This window comes from Heterocephalus glaber, unplaced genomic scaffold, assembly GCF_053883595.1.
Source record: "Heterocephalus glaber isolate CG9 unplaced genomic scaffold, H.glaber_assembly_v1.0 deba00000738, whole genome shotgun sequence".
NCBI classification, from domain to species: Eukaryota; Metazoa; Chordata; class Mammalia; order Rodentia; family Bathyergidae; genus Heterocephalus; species Heterocephalus glaber.
This window is the reverse complement of record NW_028258161.1, coordinates 13,800,956-13,821,187: the sequence shown is the minus strand read 5'-3', so window position 1 is coordinate 13,821,187 and position 20,232 is coordinate 13,800,956. Positions and strand designations below refer to the sequence as shown.

Here is a 20,232-nt window from a genome sequence, read left to right as displayed (position 1 = left end):
TGCCCTATTTACCTAGGCCCAGGTCCATCCTGCTTTTGAGGGATATCTCTGGGACAAAAAAGAGATCCAGAAGTCACATGAGGTTTATGAAAAGCATCCACAGCCAACCTGACCTCCCATGCCAGAGTCGTGTTGACCCTTTGTCAGTTAAGCCAGCCTGGGCTGTAAGGCTACAGGGCCCTGTGACCTCAGCCCTGGACTATATTAAAGCAATGACTTCTATCATTTTGTGTCTGGGCTGATCAGGAATGTAGGAGTTATCCTGGAGGTAGTTAAAGGATGTAGATTTCCAGTCTGCCACTGCCCTACCATAAGCTATCTGATCTTGAGAGAATTGTCTGACTTTTTGCAAGAAGAGCCCACCTTGACTCCAATTATGCCAGGGTTCAAGGTGTTAGACTTAAAGAAATCTACTTGAGTTGTCCCTCATTGGGATTTTGTCACCTTGATGGCCCATTCATATATCCTTCTTGGTCATTCAGGTCCCCTCCAGGTGCCACCCCTAAATGATCCTTTTGAGTCATTAATAAGGAATAAATCTGTTCTAATTTTTAAAAATAATATTCCAATCCACAATGCAAAGAATTTGGCTATTCTCTTTAAGGTGGCAGGAGAATGTTACTGGAATTATTTGCCTCACCTATCAATTATGAGACAAAACAAACTGACTTAATGTGGTTTCACTGTTGGGGGGGAAGCACAGAATTCTTCATGAGACTATGGATGTAAAATTTAATGTACTATTTAAGAATCCCATTCACTGGGCATCTGAAATGAACAGACATTTCTCAGACAAAGAAGTAAAAGCAGCAAAGAAACATGTGAAAAAATGTTCAATATCACTGGTCATTCAAGAGATGCAGATGAAAACAACACTGAGATTCCACCTCACCCCAGAAAGAATGGCTGCTATCAAGAAATCAACAAATAACAAATGCTGATGGGGGGGTGGGGGGGGAGAAAGGAACCCTTCTCCACTGCTGGTGGGAGTGCAGACTGGCGCAACCACTGTGGAAGTCAGTATGGAGATACCTCAAAGAACTAGGACTACAGGTCCCATTTGACCCAGCTATTCCCCTGCTGGGTATCTTCCCCAAAGAATTAAAAGAATCATACCACAGAGATATATGGGCACCCATGTTTACAGCAGCACAGTCTGTAATAGCTAAAGCTTGGAAACAGCCCAAGTGCCCATCAACTGGAGACTGGATAAAGAAGATGTGTTTTTTTTATAAAATGGAGTACTACTCAGCCATAAAGAATGAGAAACTGGAGACATTTATAGCTAAATGAATGTACATTGAGGCCATCCTCTTAAGTGAAATAGATAGGACACACATGTGTAAATACCGAATAGTTTCTCTAGTGTTAGAAACTGAAAGTGTAAATAAGGATTAAAAGGATTAATAATGAATAATTGATAATTTGAAATAGGAAAAGGTCCAAAGGTGGAGGGGTGGCAGGAGGGAAAGGGGAAAGGGAAGAAAAGAAAGGAAAAATTATGAGAAAAAAAAAATGGAAACGAAATCTATGTAAATAGGGAAGGGTGGTGGGGGTGAAGGGAGGGCAGAGAATGGGGGAAAAATGAGAACCAAGATCCATCAGGTACAGATACAAACACCCAACGATAAGTGTAAACATATTGTATACCTAAAATGTACCACTAAAAGAATTCAGTGGAAAAAAAAAAGAATCCCATTCACAGGAAATCAAGTAAGAGTGGGAAGAAATCTACATTTTACATCAACAGAAAGTATCCATGAGACATTTCCATTTTCTCTCCAATAATTATAATAAATTATCATTCCTAGGATAACTATTGTTTTAGGCCAGCTCATTCATACAATGGAGCTACAAAATAGGCAAACATTTCTTTATATCATTGTATAATTTCACATATTTCACTTATCTGCAGAGAGAATTCTCAAATTGTGGTAGTAATTTTCTCAAATTTCAAGAGAAGTCAGTTTTATTTAATGGCGATGGTGGTATATGACCTCCCCAACAGCATCCCTAACCCACAGCTCAGCCCCAGTAGAAGGGATACACTCCATTCCCTGCCAGCTCATCCACCTAAGAACATTGCCTATTTTTAAAGCACTGTAGTCTATAATATTCAGGAGCAATGACTTATGGTAGCAAAGTATTTTACTGGATATTTGTAAAGTTTTCACCCTTAAATTAAAAAGCTGTGAAAGTAAATATTTTAGATGGGCATGCAAACATGCTTGCAGGGAAGGGGCAGAAATGAGAGCCTAGGAGAGGTGGCTGGTCATGGCACCTGGCATGACATGTCTCGATGCAGGAGTAGCACCTGGAGGGGACCTGGTAGTAGAATGATTATAATTGAGGTGAGGTTTTTACAGGAAGTGATAATGAGTAAGTGATGTTGTGTTTTATAAACTAAGTTCTTTATTGAATAGTTATCAATATAGATACTATTTCAGCTCATCTATTTAATTTCTTCCCAGAATCACTGCTTCCTCTGTTTCCTCCCCTTTCTGTTCTCCAACACCTCTTCTTTTTTGCTCCTAATCATCTGTGGTCTTACAATAAAGTGTTCCTCCCATACTTTCCTGCTGTTTTTCCTGGCTGTGGTTTTTTACGACCCTACTACTTGCCATATTTCTTTCTGGTTTAATAAGAGGTCATCAGAAGTAGAGAGGAAATGCCAGATGCTGCTGCTGACCCACATAGTAACCAGTGCCAATGTAACCTTATGTGTTCACACACATCAACTCATTTGGCTTATAAGTCTGCATTTTCAACTTGGGTGTTGGTATTGGGAACCTCCATCTAAGTCGATCTGGTTTGAATACAGGATATGAAATCCATGCAGTCATTTAAAAGTACCATCTATAACTTTCAGAAAAACCATCCTATGATTGTCCACAGCTATTCAACAAACATTTGCTGCACAGCTACTTTGTGCCAGGTTCAGCGTACAAGACCTAAGATGGAGAGACAGACAAACTCAGGGTCCCCCCTGAGGACCCTAAAGCATGATCTTTGTCCACCCACCCAAAATCCTGTGGTGCCAGTGGTCTCTCCAGCATCCAGTCACCTCCCCAGCCCAATTTCCTCATCTCTGACTGAGCCCATTTCTCCTGGTCCTCCGTAGTACCTTTTAGCCATGAAATCCTCAGATTCTAGTGATTGTGATTCTCTTCCAAACTGTGTTATCATTGCTTGAGTCCACGTTGCAGTTGCTCATAAATACGGAACAGTCTTATTGGTAGAGCTTAATTAACAACTTCTGTCTCACATTAAACTTTTTGAACCTCTAGTACCATCTTCCCTTTCTTTTCCCACTGTTTCACTCATCTGGGCTTTATAAATCTTAACTCTTAAATATGAATGTTTGGCTCGCCATTAGGTAAAATATTTCATTTAACTTAGCCAAAGCCAACCGTGGCACAGCCTGGGACTACTTAGGAGGCTCCACCTTCCTCCCTATACATTGAGATCCTTGCAGGCTTTTCTTCTGTCTGTCTGTCTGTCCGTCTGTCTGTTCTTAGGGCAAGGAGGAGCTGTTTCTGACACCCTGTGGTGGTCAGATTGTAACACTGTCCACACAGCCAAAGCATGTACGTGACAGGGCCAGGACTCTGCAGTGGCAATCTCATAACTGTCCCATCTCCAGAGCCAGGTCTGTTCCAGCATCTCCAGGCCTAATTTCTGCTTATAATCTGATTAAGGGGTTTGATTTGTTCCAGCTTGCAGCCTTTTCCTTTGCATTTACTGTGCAATCAAGGACATGAGTGCCTGGCCGCTCTCCCCGTGCCCTGTGATCAGTCTCAACCCAGTTTTGCTTAGACTGGACCAAGGTCGTTGCTGGTTGAGCATTAGCTGTAGTTGTTTCCAAACCTTGTGCAACCATGTTCAGAAGCTCAGGAATTTCCAGCTATTTGGGAGCTTTCAAGTTCTCTGAGAAACAAGGTAAGGCAAGAGAAATAAAAGACGCACTTCTGTGTTCGTTTTGTACCGTATTTGCCTTGGATCCTACATTTCCCCTGTTGTTCTGGGTGCCGAGTTAGTGATACAGTATTATCATAGGATACTTTAAATATCTAATTGAGTTTATAAATGAGCTTATCTTGTGATTGCTGAAAATGTACATTTCTCTACAAATGAGTTAGAGACACTGCTGACCCACTAAAGTCTTTATGTAGGAAAGATTGCAAATTAAATCGGAATGCTTCAGCTTTGGATCAAATTCTAGATGTGCTGCACTGTAGCCAAAACATTTTTCTAAACCGAATGCTGTCTGTACTAAATTATATCTCCTAGGCAATGGTGAGTGAGTCTCTTTTTATTCTTCATGTGAGACAGTTTGGAACAAAATACTGTCTTTTCAGTGGCTTCCTTTCTAGCACAGAGGAAGATACATGCTTTCAATTTAATCACTGAAGTGGTATCACCTACTCAGCATTTGAGCAGAAATAAAATGCTGAGGTTACTTTCAGTGTCCGATTTGAAACCCAGCCATTATGTGTGGAAAATATTGTATAGCACAGATGCATTATTTGAAAGTGGCTAGAAAACTCCGGCCTCTGGTTCAGGGGTTTCCTTCTGCACTATTCGATAGCTTTGTGAACTGAATTCTCTTCCTTTAAATAGTTAATGGGATGCTTGTATAATTAGAAGAAAACCCTAGAAGTTTAATCGGCATTATACTTTGATTGTGTCTCTCTAGCTGGCCAGAATTTCCAAATCTCGGGATTTGGGATGTATTTCAGTGATGAGTAATGAATGCCAGCATCTGGTATATTTTATTCCTCTTATTCCTCAGGCTTCTGCTCCTAAATATTAAACAGAAAAAGGTACTTCCTCAGGCGAAGAAGAGGTCTGCTTGTGGTTTTTGGGGCGGACAAACGGTTGCTATGGCAAAAGCTGTAAAACAGATTACTTGCCATTAGACTGGTTATAAATTCCATCTCTGCCTGGTTTTGATTAACCCGTTCACTCAGGGTGTGTGTTTTTCCTGTGTGGAATTGTTATCAGCTGTCTTTACATAATATATCTTATCTTCAAAAATAAAGAGGTGATTATTCTGATGCGCTGTTGTTTAGATTTTAATGAAAACAGTAAAAGTACAGCTGACGTCTCATGCACGGCGCCCCTCCATTTTAAAGACCTCTCTGATCCTATCAGGTAGATTATTTTTGATATTTCTGTTTACCCGGGTCAAAATTGCTTATTTTCTTTTTTCTTTTTTCTGAAATATGTAGCTGTGTTATCTAGCATTTAATTCCTTCTAGTTATTCTTGTTACCATGACAAATTTAAATGATAGCATTGAACTATGTCAGAATGTTTTGAACCTATGAAATATGTGGACAGTTTTATTTCAGTAGAGAAAAACAAAACATTTGCCTATGTAAAATTTATATATGGAATTTGATGCCTTGGATTTGTCATTTTTGCAGTCTTATGTCTTATCTAGTTAATGGTTTTCTTTTTTCTTAAATTTTACCTGCAAGGGGAGTTTGAAAATGTTTTCCCATTGGAGTTTGTTGGGGTTTTTTTAATTTACTGGGTAACTATTTCAATGTTACATTATTTCTTTTCTCTTAGATTTCAACAAGAAAAACTTAAGCTTCTTTGGATTCCCACATCAAAGAAAAGTTCCAAGGTAAAGTGGGCTTTGTTCAAGGGATATTAAGTTTTGGAGACTTGTGGTAGGTTTTGAAATGATTCCCCTAAATTTCTTTTTCCCCCTGCAGTGCTGGGGATGAAAGGTAGAGCCTTGCCCGTGGTGGCCTCATGCTTTTCCACTGAGCCAACCTCCAGCTGCAGTCTCTTCGATTCCTAACTCAGGAGGTTAAGCGTTTGGCAATATGTTTCCTCCCCAGTTTTAGTTGCTGAAATATGTAAATCACTTGCTGGAGCCGGGGCTCAGTTGTAGAGCACTGTAGCTGCCTGGTGTGCATGAGGCCTTCGGTTTGCTCCCTAGCACTTCCTGTCTACACGCATTAATGTTATGTAAGTATGATGCGAGTGGACATAAGATTCTCCTTGTAGTTAATGCCATTCATGGGATCTCACTGAGGACTAGAATATTTAGAGTGCTTACAATTACAAACTTATGAAGAGATATAATCTTTTCCTCCTCCCACTTACCTTGAAACTTGGCATATCCTCTTGTAATCTGTCCAGCAAGTGAGGAAGCTTTTGAGTTTTAGAAAGGGTTTTGTGCCTCTCCCTCTCTCTCTCCCGCTCAACCTTTCTTCCTTTCACACATCCCTCCTCCTCCCTTCCCCCTCCTGTCTGTGTCCGCCCATCTGTCCCCGTGAGTTCTTGTTGCCTGGTCTTAGCATCTCTCGCTTCTCATCTGTCTGACTCCCAGTGCCCTTGGCTGTGGGACACTATGGTGCTAAGGCCCGCTGGCACATCATCATGGGCATAAACCAGCGTCCAAGTGGAAGCGTGTGCCCGGAAGGCGCTTCACTGTAGGTCTCAGTCACAGTCACAGCTGGGTGTTTTCCGGTGGAGACACAGTCACCCCGACACACTCAGGCACGGATCTCAACCTAAAACTGCAAGGGGAGGACACAGCCCCGACCTGCCCTTCACCCCACATGGGTGTTCTGTTCTTCATGTGCTGTGACGCTGTCACTTTACTGAAAGTGCTTGCATTTGCTCTGAATCAGAGCAAACAGTTGTCTGACTCCTGTCTTGTTCAGGCAGAGCATAACTCTACGCTCAAAAACTGGGGTGCTGATCTTAGGAACACACTAGATGGTACACATCCTCGGTGTGTTTCATGCACAGGTGAACATAGGGTAAATTAGAGTAGTAGCGACCCCAGGTGACCAGCACGGTTGTCATAACTGAAGGATGAATTCATGAATGTAGTGCTTAATGCAGCTGCATTTCACATCTTTGGTATGCTTTTAATAGAACCTGGGGCTTATTTCCTAATATGTCCCTAGCAGGTTGTCTTAATAGTAGTAGAGCTAATGAGTGACTAAGAAAAAGGAAAGGGAACCAGGAAGGTATTGCATATTCAAGGGTAAGAAAAGCACGAAATGCAAAAGCCAGACAGTTCAGTGGACAGTAGTGACCAGGAACTCACCAATCCTACGCTGTGTCTGTTATTTCATGTGGACCTATTAGTAGGTTCTTGTGGACTTATCAAAACCACAGCCTGCTGGGCACATTACTAAATGTATAATGTATTGGAGATGCAAGAACCTGCGTCCTGGAAAGGAATCTAGTCCTCCAGACCCAGCTGGGAGAGATGGAAGTGTGAGGTAGTGGGATTTCACCTCCCTCATCTTATGCCTTACATTTCAGTAGCAGAGGGGACAGATTGCAGAGAAGCCTTCCCCTGCGTGGGTGCCTGGGAATTGTAGTGACAATGCCATCCACGCTATGAAGAATGGACGATAGCAGCAGGGTACCCTGCCCTCCCTTTAATAAATTCCCCTTTGTTGCTACTTCTCGACATTTAAATAGGTTAATAGGACACATTCAAAAGAAAAAGAAAGTGCCCTGGAAGCAGGGGCAAGGTCTTTTCAGAGGAAGGAAGGTGAAGCTATGAAAACCTGAGTCATAAAGAATGAATGCTATTTCAAAGATATAGTTGGGTAAAAATACGAAATGTTTCTTAACATTAATTTTTAAATTATGGTATGAAAAGGAGTCTGTGTTAGTTATGAAGGGAGATGCAGTTTCATGCTGCAGTACAGGCTCATAACTTTCAGTTGAGCTACGGGACACACCAAGGCCTGCAGAGGTTGTCCTTCCAGGGACCCTCGTCCCCAAGACAGGAGTGGGGACACGGGGAAGGGCAGGGCCCACGTTGGAGCTCAAGGCTGTGGGGTTCCAACTCTGTGAGCTGGGCATGCACTCTGCCCTGGCACTCTGATGACTCAGGAGGGAGGGAGGGGTGTCTCACCCCCAGAGATGACACCGGAGCTACCCCTTGGTGGCCGGACCAGGATTCCTTACAGGGATGTCTTGCCTGTATTTTCGCTGCTGCTCAGTCTCCAGGAGAGATGTGATACTGGCTAAGAGCCCCACATCTTGTGTGAAGTTAGGGGGTCCTGCATTAATCCCAGCTTTGAGGACCCTCTGGAGCCAGAGCACAGGATCCAGCCCGGTCCGCTCATCCTTCCTGTCCACCCATCTGCTTCCTCAGAAGCTGTCAGGCCTCTGGCAGCCGTGAGGGAGAGCAGCAAGAGGCACAGAGCAAATGTCAACAGCCATGTGGACCCTAGCTTGTGCGCACGAAGCTGTGGGCTTCAAGAGAGATTACTCTATACCTGTATGGAAACATGCTAATATTTCACACATGTGTGCAAGGTGAGCAGATGTTAAAGGCACAGAATAGCACTGGTATGTTATTCTAAAGGCGAGGAAGGGAAGGGGAAGATTGGTTATAACTGATGTTGCTGAATACATGACCATCTAATGATTCTCGACATTTTCATGACTTTTTGCCCCTGGCTATCATATTAACAGTGTACACAGCATATACACAAAATGCTCTGGGGCAAATTGTAGTCTGCATTTGGAGTATTTCATAGCGGTCGGTCACTCATTCACTTAATGCATATTTATTGATGCTTCCAGGATGGGATGTAACAGTGGTAGAGCGTGTGCACAGCATGTGAGAGGCCCTAGGCTTGACTCCGTGAACCACAAAATAGCACTATATCACAATATTTCATTTAGCAGTTAAATGCTCAGTTAAAAATTACACGCCATTCCTTCAGTAGGGTACATTTCTGCAGTTATTTTTTTAGATTTATACTAAATTATGGATCTGAATAAAATACAAAATGACCCTCACTGCCTAACACTTCACTATGGAGATGCTGGTGCTAATGCTTAAGTTTCTGAGTAGAAAGGCAACCTAGGGTCTTCAAGCCAATCTAGCACTGGCTTCATAAGGTTTAATTATTCTCAGTACTTTAATAAATGCACAGTACATATTCATGAATACAACCTTCACTGCACTGACATACGATTGCTAAAATTTCAGGTGGGCTTGGTTCTACCCCGTCTGGATAGTGCACAGTGTTTTGAGATGTGTGGCTGTTGCTTCAGATTTAATTCATGTTTGGGGTGTGGATTACTCCTGGGACCCGCTCAGATAGTGGGACAGCAACTTTCTCTGTCTCTTTTCAGACTCCAGGGAAGTGCAACACTGCCCCCCTACACACACACACAGGGAGACACAAACGGAGGGACAGGTGCAGGGGTGTATTAGTCACCTTCACGTCGCTGCCACAGAATACCTGAACAAGCCATGTAGGAGGTAAAGAGAGGCTTATTCTGGCTCATAGGCCTGAAGATTCCAGTGTAGGCCCATTCCTCTGGGCCTGAGGAGATGGCGGCATATCCTGGTAGGACCATGCATCGAAGCAAGGGGTCACATCTCAAGCTGGGAAGAGACAAGGGTCCCCAATCACCTGAGGACCTTCTGCAGGGCCAGCCTACCTCCTGGAATCCACAGCCCCTCTGAGAGCGCCACCCTGGGGACTGGGCCTTTCCATATGGGCCTTTGGGGGACCCTTGGCCATACCGTAGCAAGAAGGAAGCTCAGTTTCACACCAGCCCTATTACTTTCTCTTTTGGCGGTATATGTGGTGGTGGGCAATAATGACTTTCTCTTTTCCTGGGTTTGTTTTCTTCCTTTGAGGCAGCAGGCCCCTCTACCTTGCCCAACTCCAGCGAATCACCACCTTGTGTGGTGTAACAGGGGGCTCGGGCCAGCTGCACATGAGAGCATTGGGGCAGGAGCTGGACTGGAATCGTGTCTTCCTCGCCTGTCCAGTGTCCCTGGGTGTGTCATGCAAACTCGGAGCTGAGCTGCAGCCAGCCAGCTCACACCCTGCCGTCTCCTGTGCATGCCTCTCTCCGACTTGGACTTGAGTGAGCCCCACAGGAGCATGAAGTAGCCATCCATGGTGGAAGGATTTACACCACCAGCAACTACTGCAAAGCAGCCGCTGTTTTGCAGGGCCAGAAGGGCAGAGCCAGTTGTGAAACATCTGAGGGGTGCATCACACGGGGCCTTGTGGAGATAATGGAGCTCACACCTGGAAGACGCTCAGCAGAGGGGAAGTGCACGGGAAGTGCTCAATTCCTTCACTACTCTCCTTTTCATTTCCTCCTTTATTCCAAGATCAGTCTTCGCAAGCCTTTCATACTGCTTGAGTGTGCTCTGATGTCTTGGTTCTTTGAAGGCACTGCTACTTTAAAACAATCTTAATACTAGAAGACAACGTTAGATCACTTCAGCAAGCTGCTGGCTTCCTGAGGAAGAAACTGTAGTGAAGAGATGTTGAGAAATTAATCCCAGCTTACACAGCAGTCTAGGGTCTAGGAGAGGTTGTCATTCTGGGTCCAGCCCCATTCCATCACATGCCATGCCCGGCCAATCTGATGTAATTTCTTAGTTGCACAAAAATCATAATCATATACAGTGACTGGAAACAGTTACTAATATACTTTGCCAAATAAAACTGTTCACTCCTTAGATACCTGCACATATTTAACTGTGTGAAATGATGACATGATTTTTATTTTCTGCCTTTCTCCCTTATTATCCTGTACCTTGATTTAAATCAAGTTCTAACACTTTGTTAATGGAATGACTTTTAGCTTTCAGAAAGAGTTCTTGCTTGAGAATAAAGAACAACTTGCCAACCACAAAAGAGGACTCGATGCTAAGCTTGTACCTGCACTTCCAAAAGGTAAGACTTTTTCCGCACAAGAAGCCAGTGTTGGGCACATGTTAAGGGTTGTGTTGTGGGATCTAACCTCCAGCGTGGGGTGTCTTTGGGCACCCTTTCTCCCCCGCCCGAGAGCTAGCTTCGGCTAGTGTCTCTCTGCTCTTCCACTGGCTCTGCCCTTTCCTTCTGGGAGTCCTCACAGTGTCTGTGGAGGCTGCGTCAGGAGGGAGGGAGAGCAGTCGACTTCTGCTCCTCTCTCTTACCTTTAACCTTCTCCAAAGGCCTGGGTCTCCCCCGCCTGGCCCAGCCACCTCCACCCCCACTCCCACTCCCCTCGGGTGCCACTCGCTGCTACTGAGTTAGGGATTTCACACTCAAACAGCGGGTGCTCACTGCAACATAATCATCTTTCGTCTTCCCTAGTAATACTCCCGTGTTTGGTGATTGCTGTTTGCACTGGTAAAGGTGTGCATGCCATAAAATCTTTGCACCCTGAGCCTCTAGTTTTGCCTCTGAAATAATGTAAACATTGCTGATCTTTTTTTCCTACTAAGTGCAACACTAGCACAAAGAATGATCATTTAGTAGCAGCTCACAAAATATCCTGATCCCTTTTCTCTGTTTCAAAAGGAAAAGAAAAAAGATCAAGCCTCAAAGAAATTAGACCCAAAGAAATATTCTTTGAATAGAAAGTAAATCCAGTTGAAAAGGTGCACTGGGGAACTGGAATGTGTCCAGAGGAGTTGTTGGGCGCTATGCTGAGACAGGCTGATAGGCTGAAGATTGGAAATATTCCAGGGGTTTGGTTCAGTGAAGAGCACTTATAAAGGGACATGTTGCCATTTTCAAGTACTTAAAAACGCTGTTAAATAAAATATAGGCTTATTCCTTGTTGCTCCAGAGGCCAAGAAATAAGAAGAAAGGTGCAGAATTAAAAGGAGATAGATGAGATTTCGTCTGAACAAAAATCCCGATAGCTCATGGTGCAGGGGATCCTTCTCTGTAGGAAGTGCCTTCCGGCCCCCAGGGGTACCCGAAACCCAGACAGTACTGTCCCCTGCGCGTCCTGTGCTTTCCTATGCGTACGCTATCCATGATGACGTTTAATTTATAAACTAGACACCATAAGAGGTTAACAACACCTAATGATAAAAGGAACAATTATAATAATACACTCTAATAAAAGTTACATGAATGTGGTCTTTTTTCCTCTCTCTCTTTTCAAAGAATTGAGACAAATAGTAATATTTTCAGAACACAGTTGGCTGGAGGTAACTGAAACCAGGGAAAGCGAAACCACACATAGAGGGGCTCCTGTACCCACAAAGGAAGCAGAGCACCCTGTGGTCTTGCCAGGCCTTCCTGCTGAGCGTGGCGGGGCAGGCTCGTGGCCGTGTGCCCAGGGTGGGCTGGACGCTGGCAGTTCCCACCCGGATGCATGAGTGGAGCAGGTGTGCAGGGGATGGTCCTTCCATCCTTCTGGGCTCTGGGATAGACGGGAGCCCAGTTTAACCCGAGCCAGACTTAAATGTTTAGTCTACGACTGGGATCAAAGCAGAGTGTGAAGGCAAACAAATTGATTTTAGCCATAGCTGCAAGAGTTGCCTCACTAGGTACAGTTCTATGTAGAAAAAGCGTCCCACTGCCCCCTTCTCTGCCTATTTGGAAAGAAAGAAAAGCCAGGGATTTAGCTCAGTGGTTCTGCCGCCTGCCTCACAAGCACAAGGTCCCGAGTTCGAACCCAGGTACAAAAAAAAAAATTTCACAGTTTCAATTTGACAGAATTTCTCACTCATTTTCGTAAGGTGGGGACAGCTTTATGTAGAGAATGGTGGGGGCTTGTGACGAGCTGATTTGATAAACAGACTGGCAACCATGAGGCAGTGTCTTGTGGGAAATGCGTATATGTATGTTATGATCCGTAATGAATCTCTCACCCAATTTTTCTAAAAAAGAGAGAAAGAAAAGAAAGCAAGCCATAGAAAATAGCACATTCAGAAAAAGTAAAAAAAAACATGAGATGCTAGCTTCCTTAAGACTCATATTGTAACTTCATACATAACAAAATTTAAAGAGACAGTTTAGTAAACAGATCTAATATAAAATTTATTATAAAACAGAATCTGCACAAAGCAAAGCGGTGCTGATTTTGTGTGTCAGCCAGATTGAACCCAGGACCTTCTCACTGAGCTACATTCCCAGCACCCTAGCCTTTTCTTTTCCGTTTGAGGCAGGATCTCACTAAGTCAGTAAGTTTCCCAGGTGGGGTTTTAACTGGCAATCCTCCTGCCTCCGCCTCCCAGAATGCTGGGATTATAGGGCTGTGCCACCACACCTGGCAGGGCTTTCGGTCTTTACAGCATGTTGGAAAAGTGCCCCTGCCCTTCCTCTGACCCTCATCTCAGTGTCCACAGTCCTGCGGCCTTGTAGTCTTTGCTCTCGGTGACTGTGTAAACACACCTGGAAACACGAGCTGTTAGCAGCAGCCTCTGGTTCTCACCTTGGCAGAATCCGGCAAATTTTGTCTATTGATGAGTAGCAGCATGATGCTGATGCTGAGGGACTGACGGTAGTGTTGTTTCAGTGCCACAGTTTCCTGCCTCTCATGTGCAGAAGCTCCTTTCCATTCACGGCGTGAGGGGTCAATGCTCCTGTGACACTGAACATGAAAACACTCATTCCTTTTTTCCTTGGAGACCTTCCATAACTGTGTATCACAAACAAGAAATCGAGGAGATAAAAATCTTTGCTTATGTAGACTTTATAACGTGCAGATAGCTTTTCCACTTGGGGATGGAGTGCGCTGGGTGGGGGCAGGAACATGCATCTCTCATCCCAGCTGCTCAGGAGGCTGAGGTAGGAGGGTCTCCAATGCCTGGGAGTTTGAAGCACATGTGGCTTCCTGAAATGGGCCAAATGCTTTGCTTTCTTTAACCAGTTTTATTATGGCATACCGTACAGTTCAACAAGTGCAAGTCCACGAGTCCCAGCTTTGTGTACCTTCACAGAGTTGTGCATCCCTCTCCATGTTCATTTTCACGAATAACATTTTCATTATTCATAAACCCCGTACCCTTCAGCCATTTCCTCTTATTCCTCGAGTTTGTCATTACTTATGTTATCAGCTGTTGTCTTTCTGTCAGTGGCTGCTGTCCAAGTGTGGAAACTAGAGTACCTTACTGCAGTGGGCAGTGAGACCAGTGTGTGGATGTGTCAGGCTGGCTTGTGTTTTCAGCTGTCGAGCGAAGAAGGGGAGAGAAGTCTTTGGTGTCCCCTACCACCTTCTGCTTTGGGAGAGTCTACTGTGCTCAGGTTTGGATGAGTAAACTCAACAGTGTCTTTCCCAGAAAACTTCTGTGCTGGGAACTAATCCAAGAAACTGTTTCCCAAGAAGAGCAAAGAGGAGACCAAGTTATCCTGAATATTCATGTTATAATTCTTATTACAAAGAATAGTAAGTAAATAACTGTGGCATATTATAGCCCTGCTATCAAATACTCTTAAATGGCCTGACTCGAAACCTGACCACCTAGAGAAATGACTGGTAAGCTCCATATTGCACAGAGGTTCTGTTCCAAACACTCAAATAAAACCAAGGAACAAAGGCAGCAGGGGTAAAGAGATAATTCAGTATGCATGAAAGTCTTAATGTATTTGAAAGCAAAGTGAAACATTTTTTATCACAATGGAAATTGGACCACATACATTTGTTTATAATCTATATTATATAATAACTAGTATTACCAAACTGACCCGTTTGTGAGTTATAGTTATGACACAGTGTACAGTCAGCTGAATTATAGCTGTTGAATAATCTGATTTTAAAGAACATTTTATTGCTTATTTGTAAAAATGCACATTGCAGAGTTTAGAGATAAAGAGATATCATGCTACAGCTTAGTCTTACGGTGTTAAGAATAACATGTAATTATATAGGCATTATAGGTGTATGAAGACACACATATATATGTGCTTAAATGTATGTATTAAGAGAGAAAAAGGATAAAAGTCCATCAGTAGTAAAAATGTTAACATATTATGAAAGGAATTTTAAATTTTCTACAAGTCTGAAATTACATAAAAATGTTCAGGCAATTTTCAGGATCACAAGAAAATAACTGATAGAACTGAGAGTAGTCTCTAGCCATCAATCAATGGACTTATGACACATACTTCCACAGCAGGGCTGACTTCGATCTGTGATTTGTATTGTTAGCTTTGTTCAATGTTTTTATAATAACCCTGACCAAAAGTGTAGCTGGAAGGTGGCATGGGAACTGCGAGCGCCCACACAAAGGGGAGGATTGCTGCAGTGCACACACTCACGGCAGACCCAGTAAACCGTCAGGCTCTCACAGACCGGCCCTGTGGTCCCGCGTGATAAGCCACAGTTACCGAGTTACATGTTTGTCCCCTGATTGTGCTCTTACAATATGGGCTTGGAGAAAAGAAGCCAGGTTCAAATACTTCTTTCGTCTGGTCCTGTCATGTCTTATTCACAGCCTCCCATGTGTAGGTAGGAGGCAAACCCTAGGAAATGGGGTGTATATTTGTTAGAAGGAAGAGACTGAGGGGTGATTAGCTCTTTGCTGTATGGATTTTTTTTAAGGTTTTCTTAAATGTTCAGTATACACTTCCACTGAGGATTACCACGCTTTCGGTACCTTTAAAATATAGTTTAATTGATAGCCTCACCCATTCCTTAGTAGAGCGATCAGAGAGGACCAGGAGGTGTAATCCCAAGCTCCCACTTTGCTGATGGACGGAGGCTGCCTTTGGGGCCAGCAGTTCTGAGGACGGATCTCTGGGTGACTGAAGAGGGTGCAGCGAGGGCTGGTGGGCTCTGTCTCGGGTAACGTGGGGCACGGGCACCTGGGGAATAGATGCCCATTTTATATCTCTCTAGAGGAATCACTGGTTCTTAATCCAGGACAGCCTCTGGGGCCTTTGGAAATGTGGAGGCATTTTTTTCCATTGTATTTGGTTTTATGGTGGAGGCATCTCTGTCACAGGGACTTGGGTTGGTTTAGCATTTTGCAGGACAGCCAGGATGACTCCACGTGTGGCAGCGCAGGGCTCACGTTTGCCACTCCGGCTTCCGAGTCTGTGACCATGGTGTGGTGCCTGTTTGATGTGACCCAGAGACTTTCCCCCCGGTGCCCAGAGGTCAGTGTTTGTCCCTTGGCAGTGTCTACTGGCAGAGTGGCCGGCCTGTTCTGTCCAGAAGGGGCAGGGGCCCCCGGGGGTGATGGCCTGACCTTCTCCCATCCCTCGCTTTGCTGCTGAGCAAAGCTGCCAGGCTGAGGGCTAGCTGCTGTGATGATCAAGTACTCTGACTGTTGTCCCGTCCCTGTTCGTGAAATCTAAGCCCTTACAGGGTACTGTAGCATGGTGGTTACGTCACTGGACCAGCGGTCTCTGCTCAACACTCAGAAGCCAGCACTCAGGAGGTGGAGTTGGGAGGAAGGAAGTCAGGTTTATTCGAGGGCCACGAGAAGCCGAGGGGAATGTCGTCCCAGAACACCTTGTTGGCATACTCTGGTGCCCAAAGGCCTTTCTAGGTAGGAAAAGGAGATGCAGCAGGCAGAGGCAAGAAGGCTACATGTGGGCAGGGTCTTCCTTCTCTGGCAGGCGCTGCACTCACTTTTGTTCTTCTCCTCTGCCTCCACATGGCAATTGACCTTGACCTCCCGGGACCTGTTACAAACATTGCACTTTGCTGCGCGTGAAACACCACAGCCGTTCACAGGCTTTGTGTTAATCGGTGCCCAGCTAGAGCTAGAGAGTGAAGAGGCACTTCGTGTTTCCAGTGCCCCCTGAACTGCCCGGATGTTCTGGGCTCTCTTACTCTACAGAAAGACCATTCAGCAGGTAGTGTCTCAATCACTTAGGTAAGTGTTTCAGGATTTATGCCGGCAAAGACAGGGCAAGCGAAAGCCACCCTGCCAGGGCCAGCTTCTCATGGGCAGAGTAGGACTGTGCTGTGGAGGGTCTCCCAGGGGGTTCTGGTTGGTTTGTTGTTTTTTTTACTGTTCAGAGGTAGTTTAGTGATTCTATTTTCAAACACAGTATTTCCCATCGGTTTTTAAAAGCTGTTTACAAAGGTGTTATTTTTAGTTGATCTTTCCTCCTAGAATACGGGAAATGAAGAATGGCAGGAAGCAAACTGTCACTCAGCCTTTAAACATACCGCTGGAACCTTTTTTAAAAATATCTTTACTTGTAAATTTCTGAGGAAAATTTAAAAATAAAACAGTGATGAGAAAGCGATTTTCAACAGTCTGTAATTAGAACACAAAAAGAGTATCTTAACTTTTCCCAGCAGGAGTTGTGTGACATTGTGTGTCAATGCTTTTATATGTTCCCAGTTGAAATAATTTGGGAGAAGACAAGGTAATGATCATTATGCTGTGCAGGGCCCCGTTAATACCACTCTGGGTCTCAGGAGTTCGAGGCAGGGGTTGAAGATATACCTTTCAGGCCGGACTTCTTGACCAGTCTGATGAAGAAGCCAGTCCCATACTCCTCTGTGGGGCTTAAATAATTAATTAAACTCCTTGGCACATGTCAATATTGAAAATATCGTAAAACAAAGTGCTGCTCACCATTAAAGACTGATCGCTGTCTTCTCACCCAAGCTGACTGTGCTGCCCGGGAAGCTGTTAGCAGCCAGTCTTCCTCATGCAGAATAGAGAGGTGGGATTCCAGTTATCTCTGGGCCTCGTCTTCCAAGAGGAAAGTGGTCAACCCCGCAGGCACATGTGTATCTGCCTACAGCCACCCTGACTCCAGAGGCAACTCAGACCTTCCGAAGCCGGGGAGAGGGGTTTTGACCACCCTGGAGGTAGAATGTAGTCCTTCCTGTGCTCTGCCATGGAGGCATTCCCAGCCCTTTTAAAGTTGTTTGTTTGTTTGTTTATTTGCAGTACCAGGGATTGAACCCAGGGCCTTCACACTGAGATGCATCCCAGGTCCTTCTTTTAAATTTTGAGACAAAGTCTCTCTAGGTCACTAAGTTAGTTTCCCAGGCTGGGCTCAAACTTGCAATCTTGCCTCAGCCTGCCGGGGTACTGGGATTGCAGATATGCTTCAAGTAGGGGTCTCGGCCAGCCTTGAATTTGGCGATCTTCCTGCCTCAGTCCCCCAAGTATCTGGGATGGCAGTTCAACTAAAACTTTAATATTTTAAAGGTTTTTCTTTAATTTAAAAATAAAGGGGAAAGGATTGTAATACTGGACACAAAAAGCATTATAAAAACACATGGTTTTTAAGAATAAGGACCAAGATACATCATGTAAAGGTACAAGTTCCCAATGAGAAATGTAAACGTATTATATGCCTGAAATGTACCAATAAAAGAATTTAAGGAAAAAAATAAAATAAAATAAAAAAGTGAAAAAGACATGGTTTGACTCACTACTAAATATGACCACTGAAAACAATCTGGAGCAGTGGAAGATTAAATTCCGTCTTCACTCCCTCCCTCGACCTCCTCTGACTCAGGCTGCAGAGGGGTGTCAGCCCTGCCTGTCTGGCCATGCTCTCCTGCCCCTCTGCTCCTGCCCCTTCCTGGCTACAAAGAAGACACTCAGAGGACCTGGGGACCCACAGGCGCAGAAGGAGAGAGAGACCTTTACTCTCTACCAGCTTTGGCCTCTTCCTGGAGAAGCCACTGTCAGGCATCTCCCTGTAGTTGGCCTCACACGAGAACCTCCCAGCCTCAGCAGAACATGTTTTTCTGGACCTGCAGTGCTGCCAGAAAAACTGAGTTGTCAGGTCCAGCTAAGTCCATCATCCCTGAAGCCATAGCAAGGAAGAAAACGAGAGCGTGTCCCTGCAGTGAGGGGAAGCTTAAGGCTCAGTGACACAAGGTTTGCCACTAACATGTGTCTTGGAAACAGTTGTGTGGTCATGGACATTCACAGACTCCATGAGTGGTGACATCGTGAGTTCACGGTGACCTGCGGGCTCCATAGGACTGGCCTCTGGGTTTGTAAATGGCTTCCAGAGTAAACGCTTAGAAAACTTGGTTAAACCTAGCAAAAGTGAGACGTAGATAGACACTGAGATTTCTGCTAAAAACTCCTCTCTGGAGAGAACTTGCAAGTCAGGCTCCTTTGACTCCCCAGGGTGACACAGGGCTGTTCCCTTACTGTGTGAGTTCGCTTCCTGGCTCCACATGTGACAGCTGTGTGTGGCTGTAGGTATACACACCTGCTCATGGGCGTCTGCCTCCCCAGTAGAAAACAAACTCCAAGCAGGTAGAACTCGGTGTGCTGTACTTTGTCTCATGGAAGAAAAGGACAGAATTGTGAGTTCAACAAACCTGTGTTGCAAGAATGAATGAGAACATGACTACTAACCATTACACTTTCTTTTTGCTCTTTGTTTCAGTTGCAGAATTAAGAAAAATCTTTGAACCAAAGGAAAAAGAACGCTTAGAAATGAAAAGGTAAGCTATTCCTAGTGGGTCGCTAGGAAGACTTCGGCGAAGCAGTGCCCTGTTTTGTCGTCCCTTCATATTGATTTCCATGCCTCACGGTGCCCTTTTCGGATGTATTGCACAGAAAAGAAAGGATTGCCAGGCGCTTGGAAGGAATTGAGAATGACACCCAGCCGGTCCTCCTGCAGAGCTGCACGGGGCTGGTGACACACCGCCTGCTGGAGGAGGACATGCCCAGATACACACGCGCCTCCGACCCCGCCAGCCCCCGCTCCGGTGAGCCGCCCAGCACCACGCAGCCCACCAGGCTCCAGTGTCACTCACTTCTCACTTGCCGCCTCTCCAACCTAGCAGTAATGGAAATGAGATTTTTGGAAGCACATTGTGTGTATATAATTTTTTAATAAATGCGCTTGTTAAACAGCCACAACAACCAATCAGCTCCACTCTGCCTCCCAGATGTGGGCCTCAGATGCACAACGGTAAGAAATGCAGTAGCTCCTCGGGCACACTGCTGGTTCGGATGACTGGCTGTGTCCCCCGTTCCGAGATCCCTCAAGGCAGGCTCTGTGTCTGTCTCTGCCCACAGTGTCTGCTGTCAGAGACTCTCGGACAGGCTTGTTGATAGACGAATGAAAGACACAGGTGCCCTGCAGCGGCCATAGTAGCTTAACCCTAATGCCCAGGTGCCCAGTAGAGGGAGAGTTAAAGGCAAAGCTGGACCTGCCTGAATAAGGGCCTTACTCTGTTTATACAGTAAAGTGTCCTATTTAAATTCTTTTAGTGTAGATAGTTTGAATATATTACATGTTGATTTCATACTAAACAGCATGTTGCACATGACCTCGCTTTTCCTTGATGGCAGTCGCCATCAGGAACCCCAGATACTCAGCGTGGCCTCTAGGAGGTGGCATGGTCAGGACTGATGTTCCACCCCATCTCTGGCTCTGAGGCACTGTACTGCTGCTTCTATGGCCAGTGTTTTCCAATTTCCCGCTCAAACAGGACTGTTGGCTTTGTGTCACCCTGCTATCCACTGTTTGTGTTTACAGTTTCTAATTTTCTGTGGCCAGAAACCTGGAGAACTAAGGTTTATTTTAAT

The 20,232-nt window shown here is 44.8% G+C and overlaps 1 protein-coding gene across 19 annotated transcripts in view; it reads left to right on the top strand.

The window, feature by feature from the left end:
• The window catches only part of Svil (supervillin), a 209,241-nt gene that overhangs the window by 114,397 nt on the left and 74,612 nt on the right, over positions 1–20,232 (top strand). For 10 of the 19 annotated variants that reach the window (XM_087207029.1, XM_087207036.1, XM_087207027.1 and 7 more), the window contains 4 exons: positions 5,577–5,634; positions 10,617–10,708; positions 19,082–19,139; positions 19,255–19,406. In XM_087207029.1, the coding sequence (XP_087063155.1) occupies positions 19,132–19,139; positions 19,255–19,406 (160 nt within the window). In that variant the 5' untranslated portion in view covers positions 5,577–5,634; positions 10,617–10,708; positions 19,082–19,131. Of the gene's footprint in view, positions 1–1,612; positions 3,940–5,576; positions 5,635–10,616; positions 10,709–19,081; positions 19,140–19,254; positions 19,407–20,232 lie in introns of those variants that run through there. The other 9 variants (XM_087207024.1, XM_021242018.2, XM_021242019.2 and 6 more) reach the window with 5 other exon arrangements.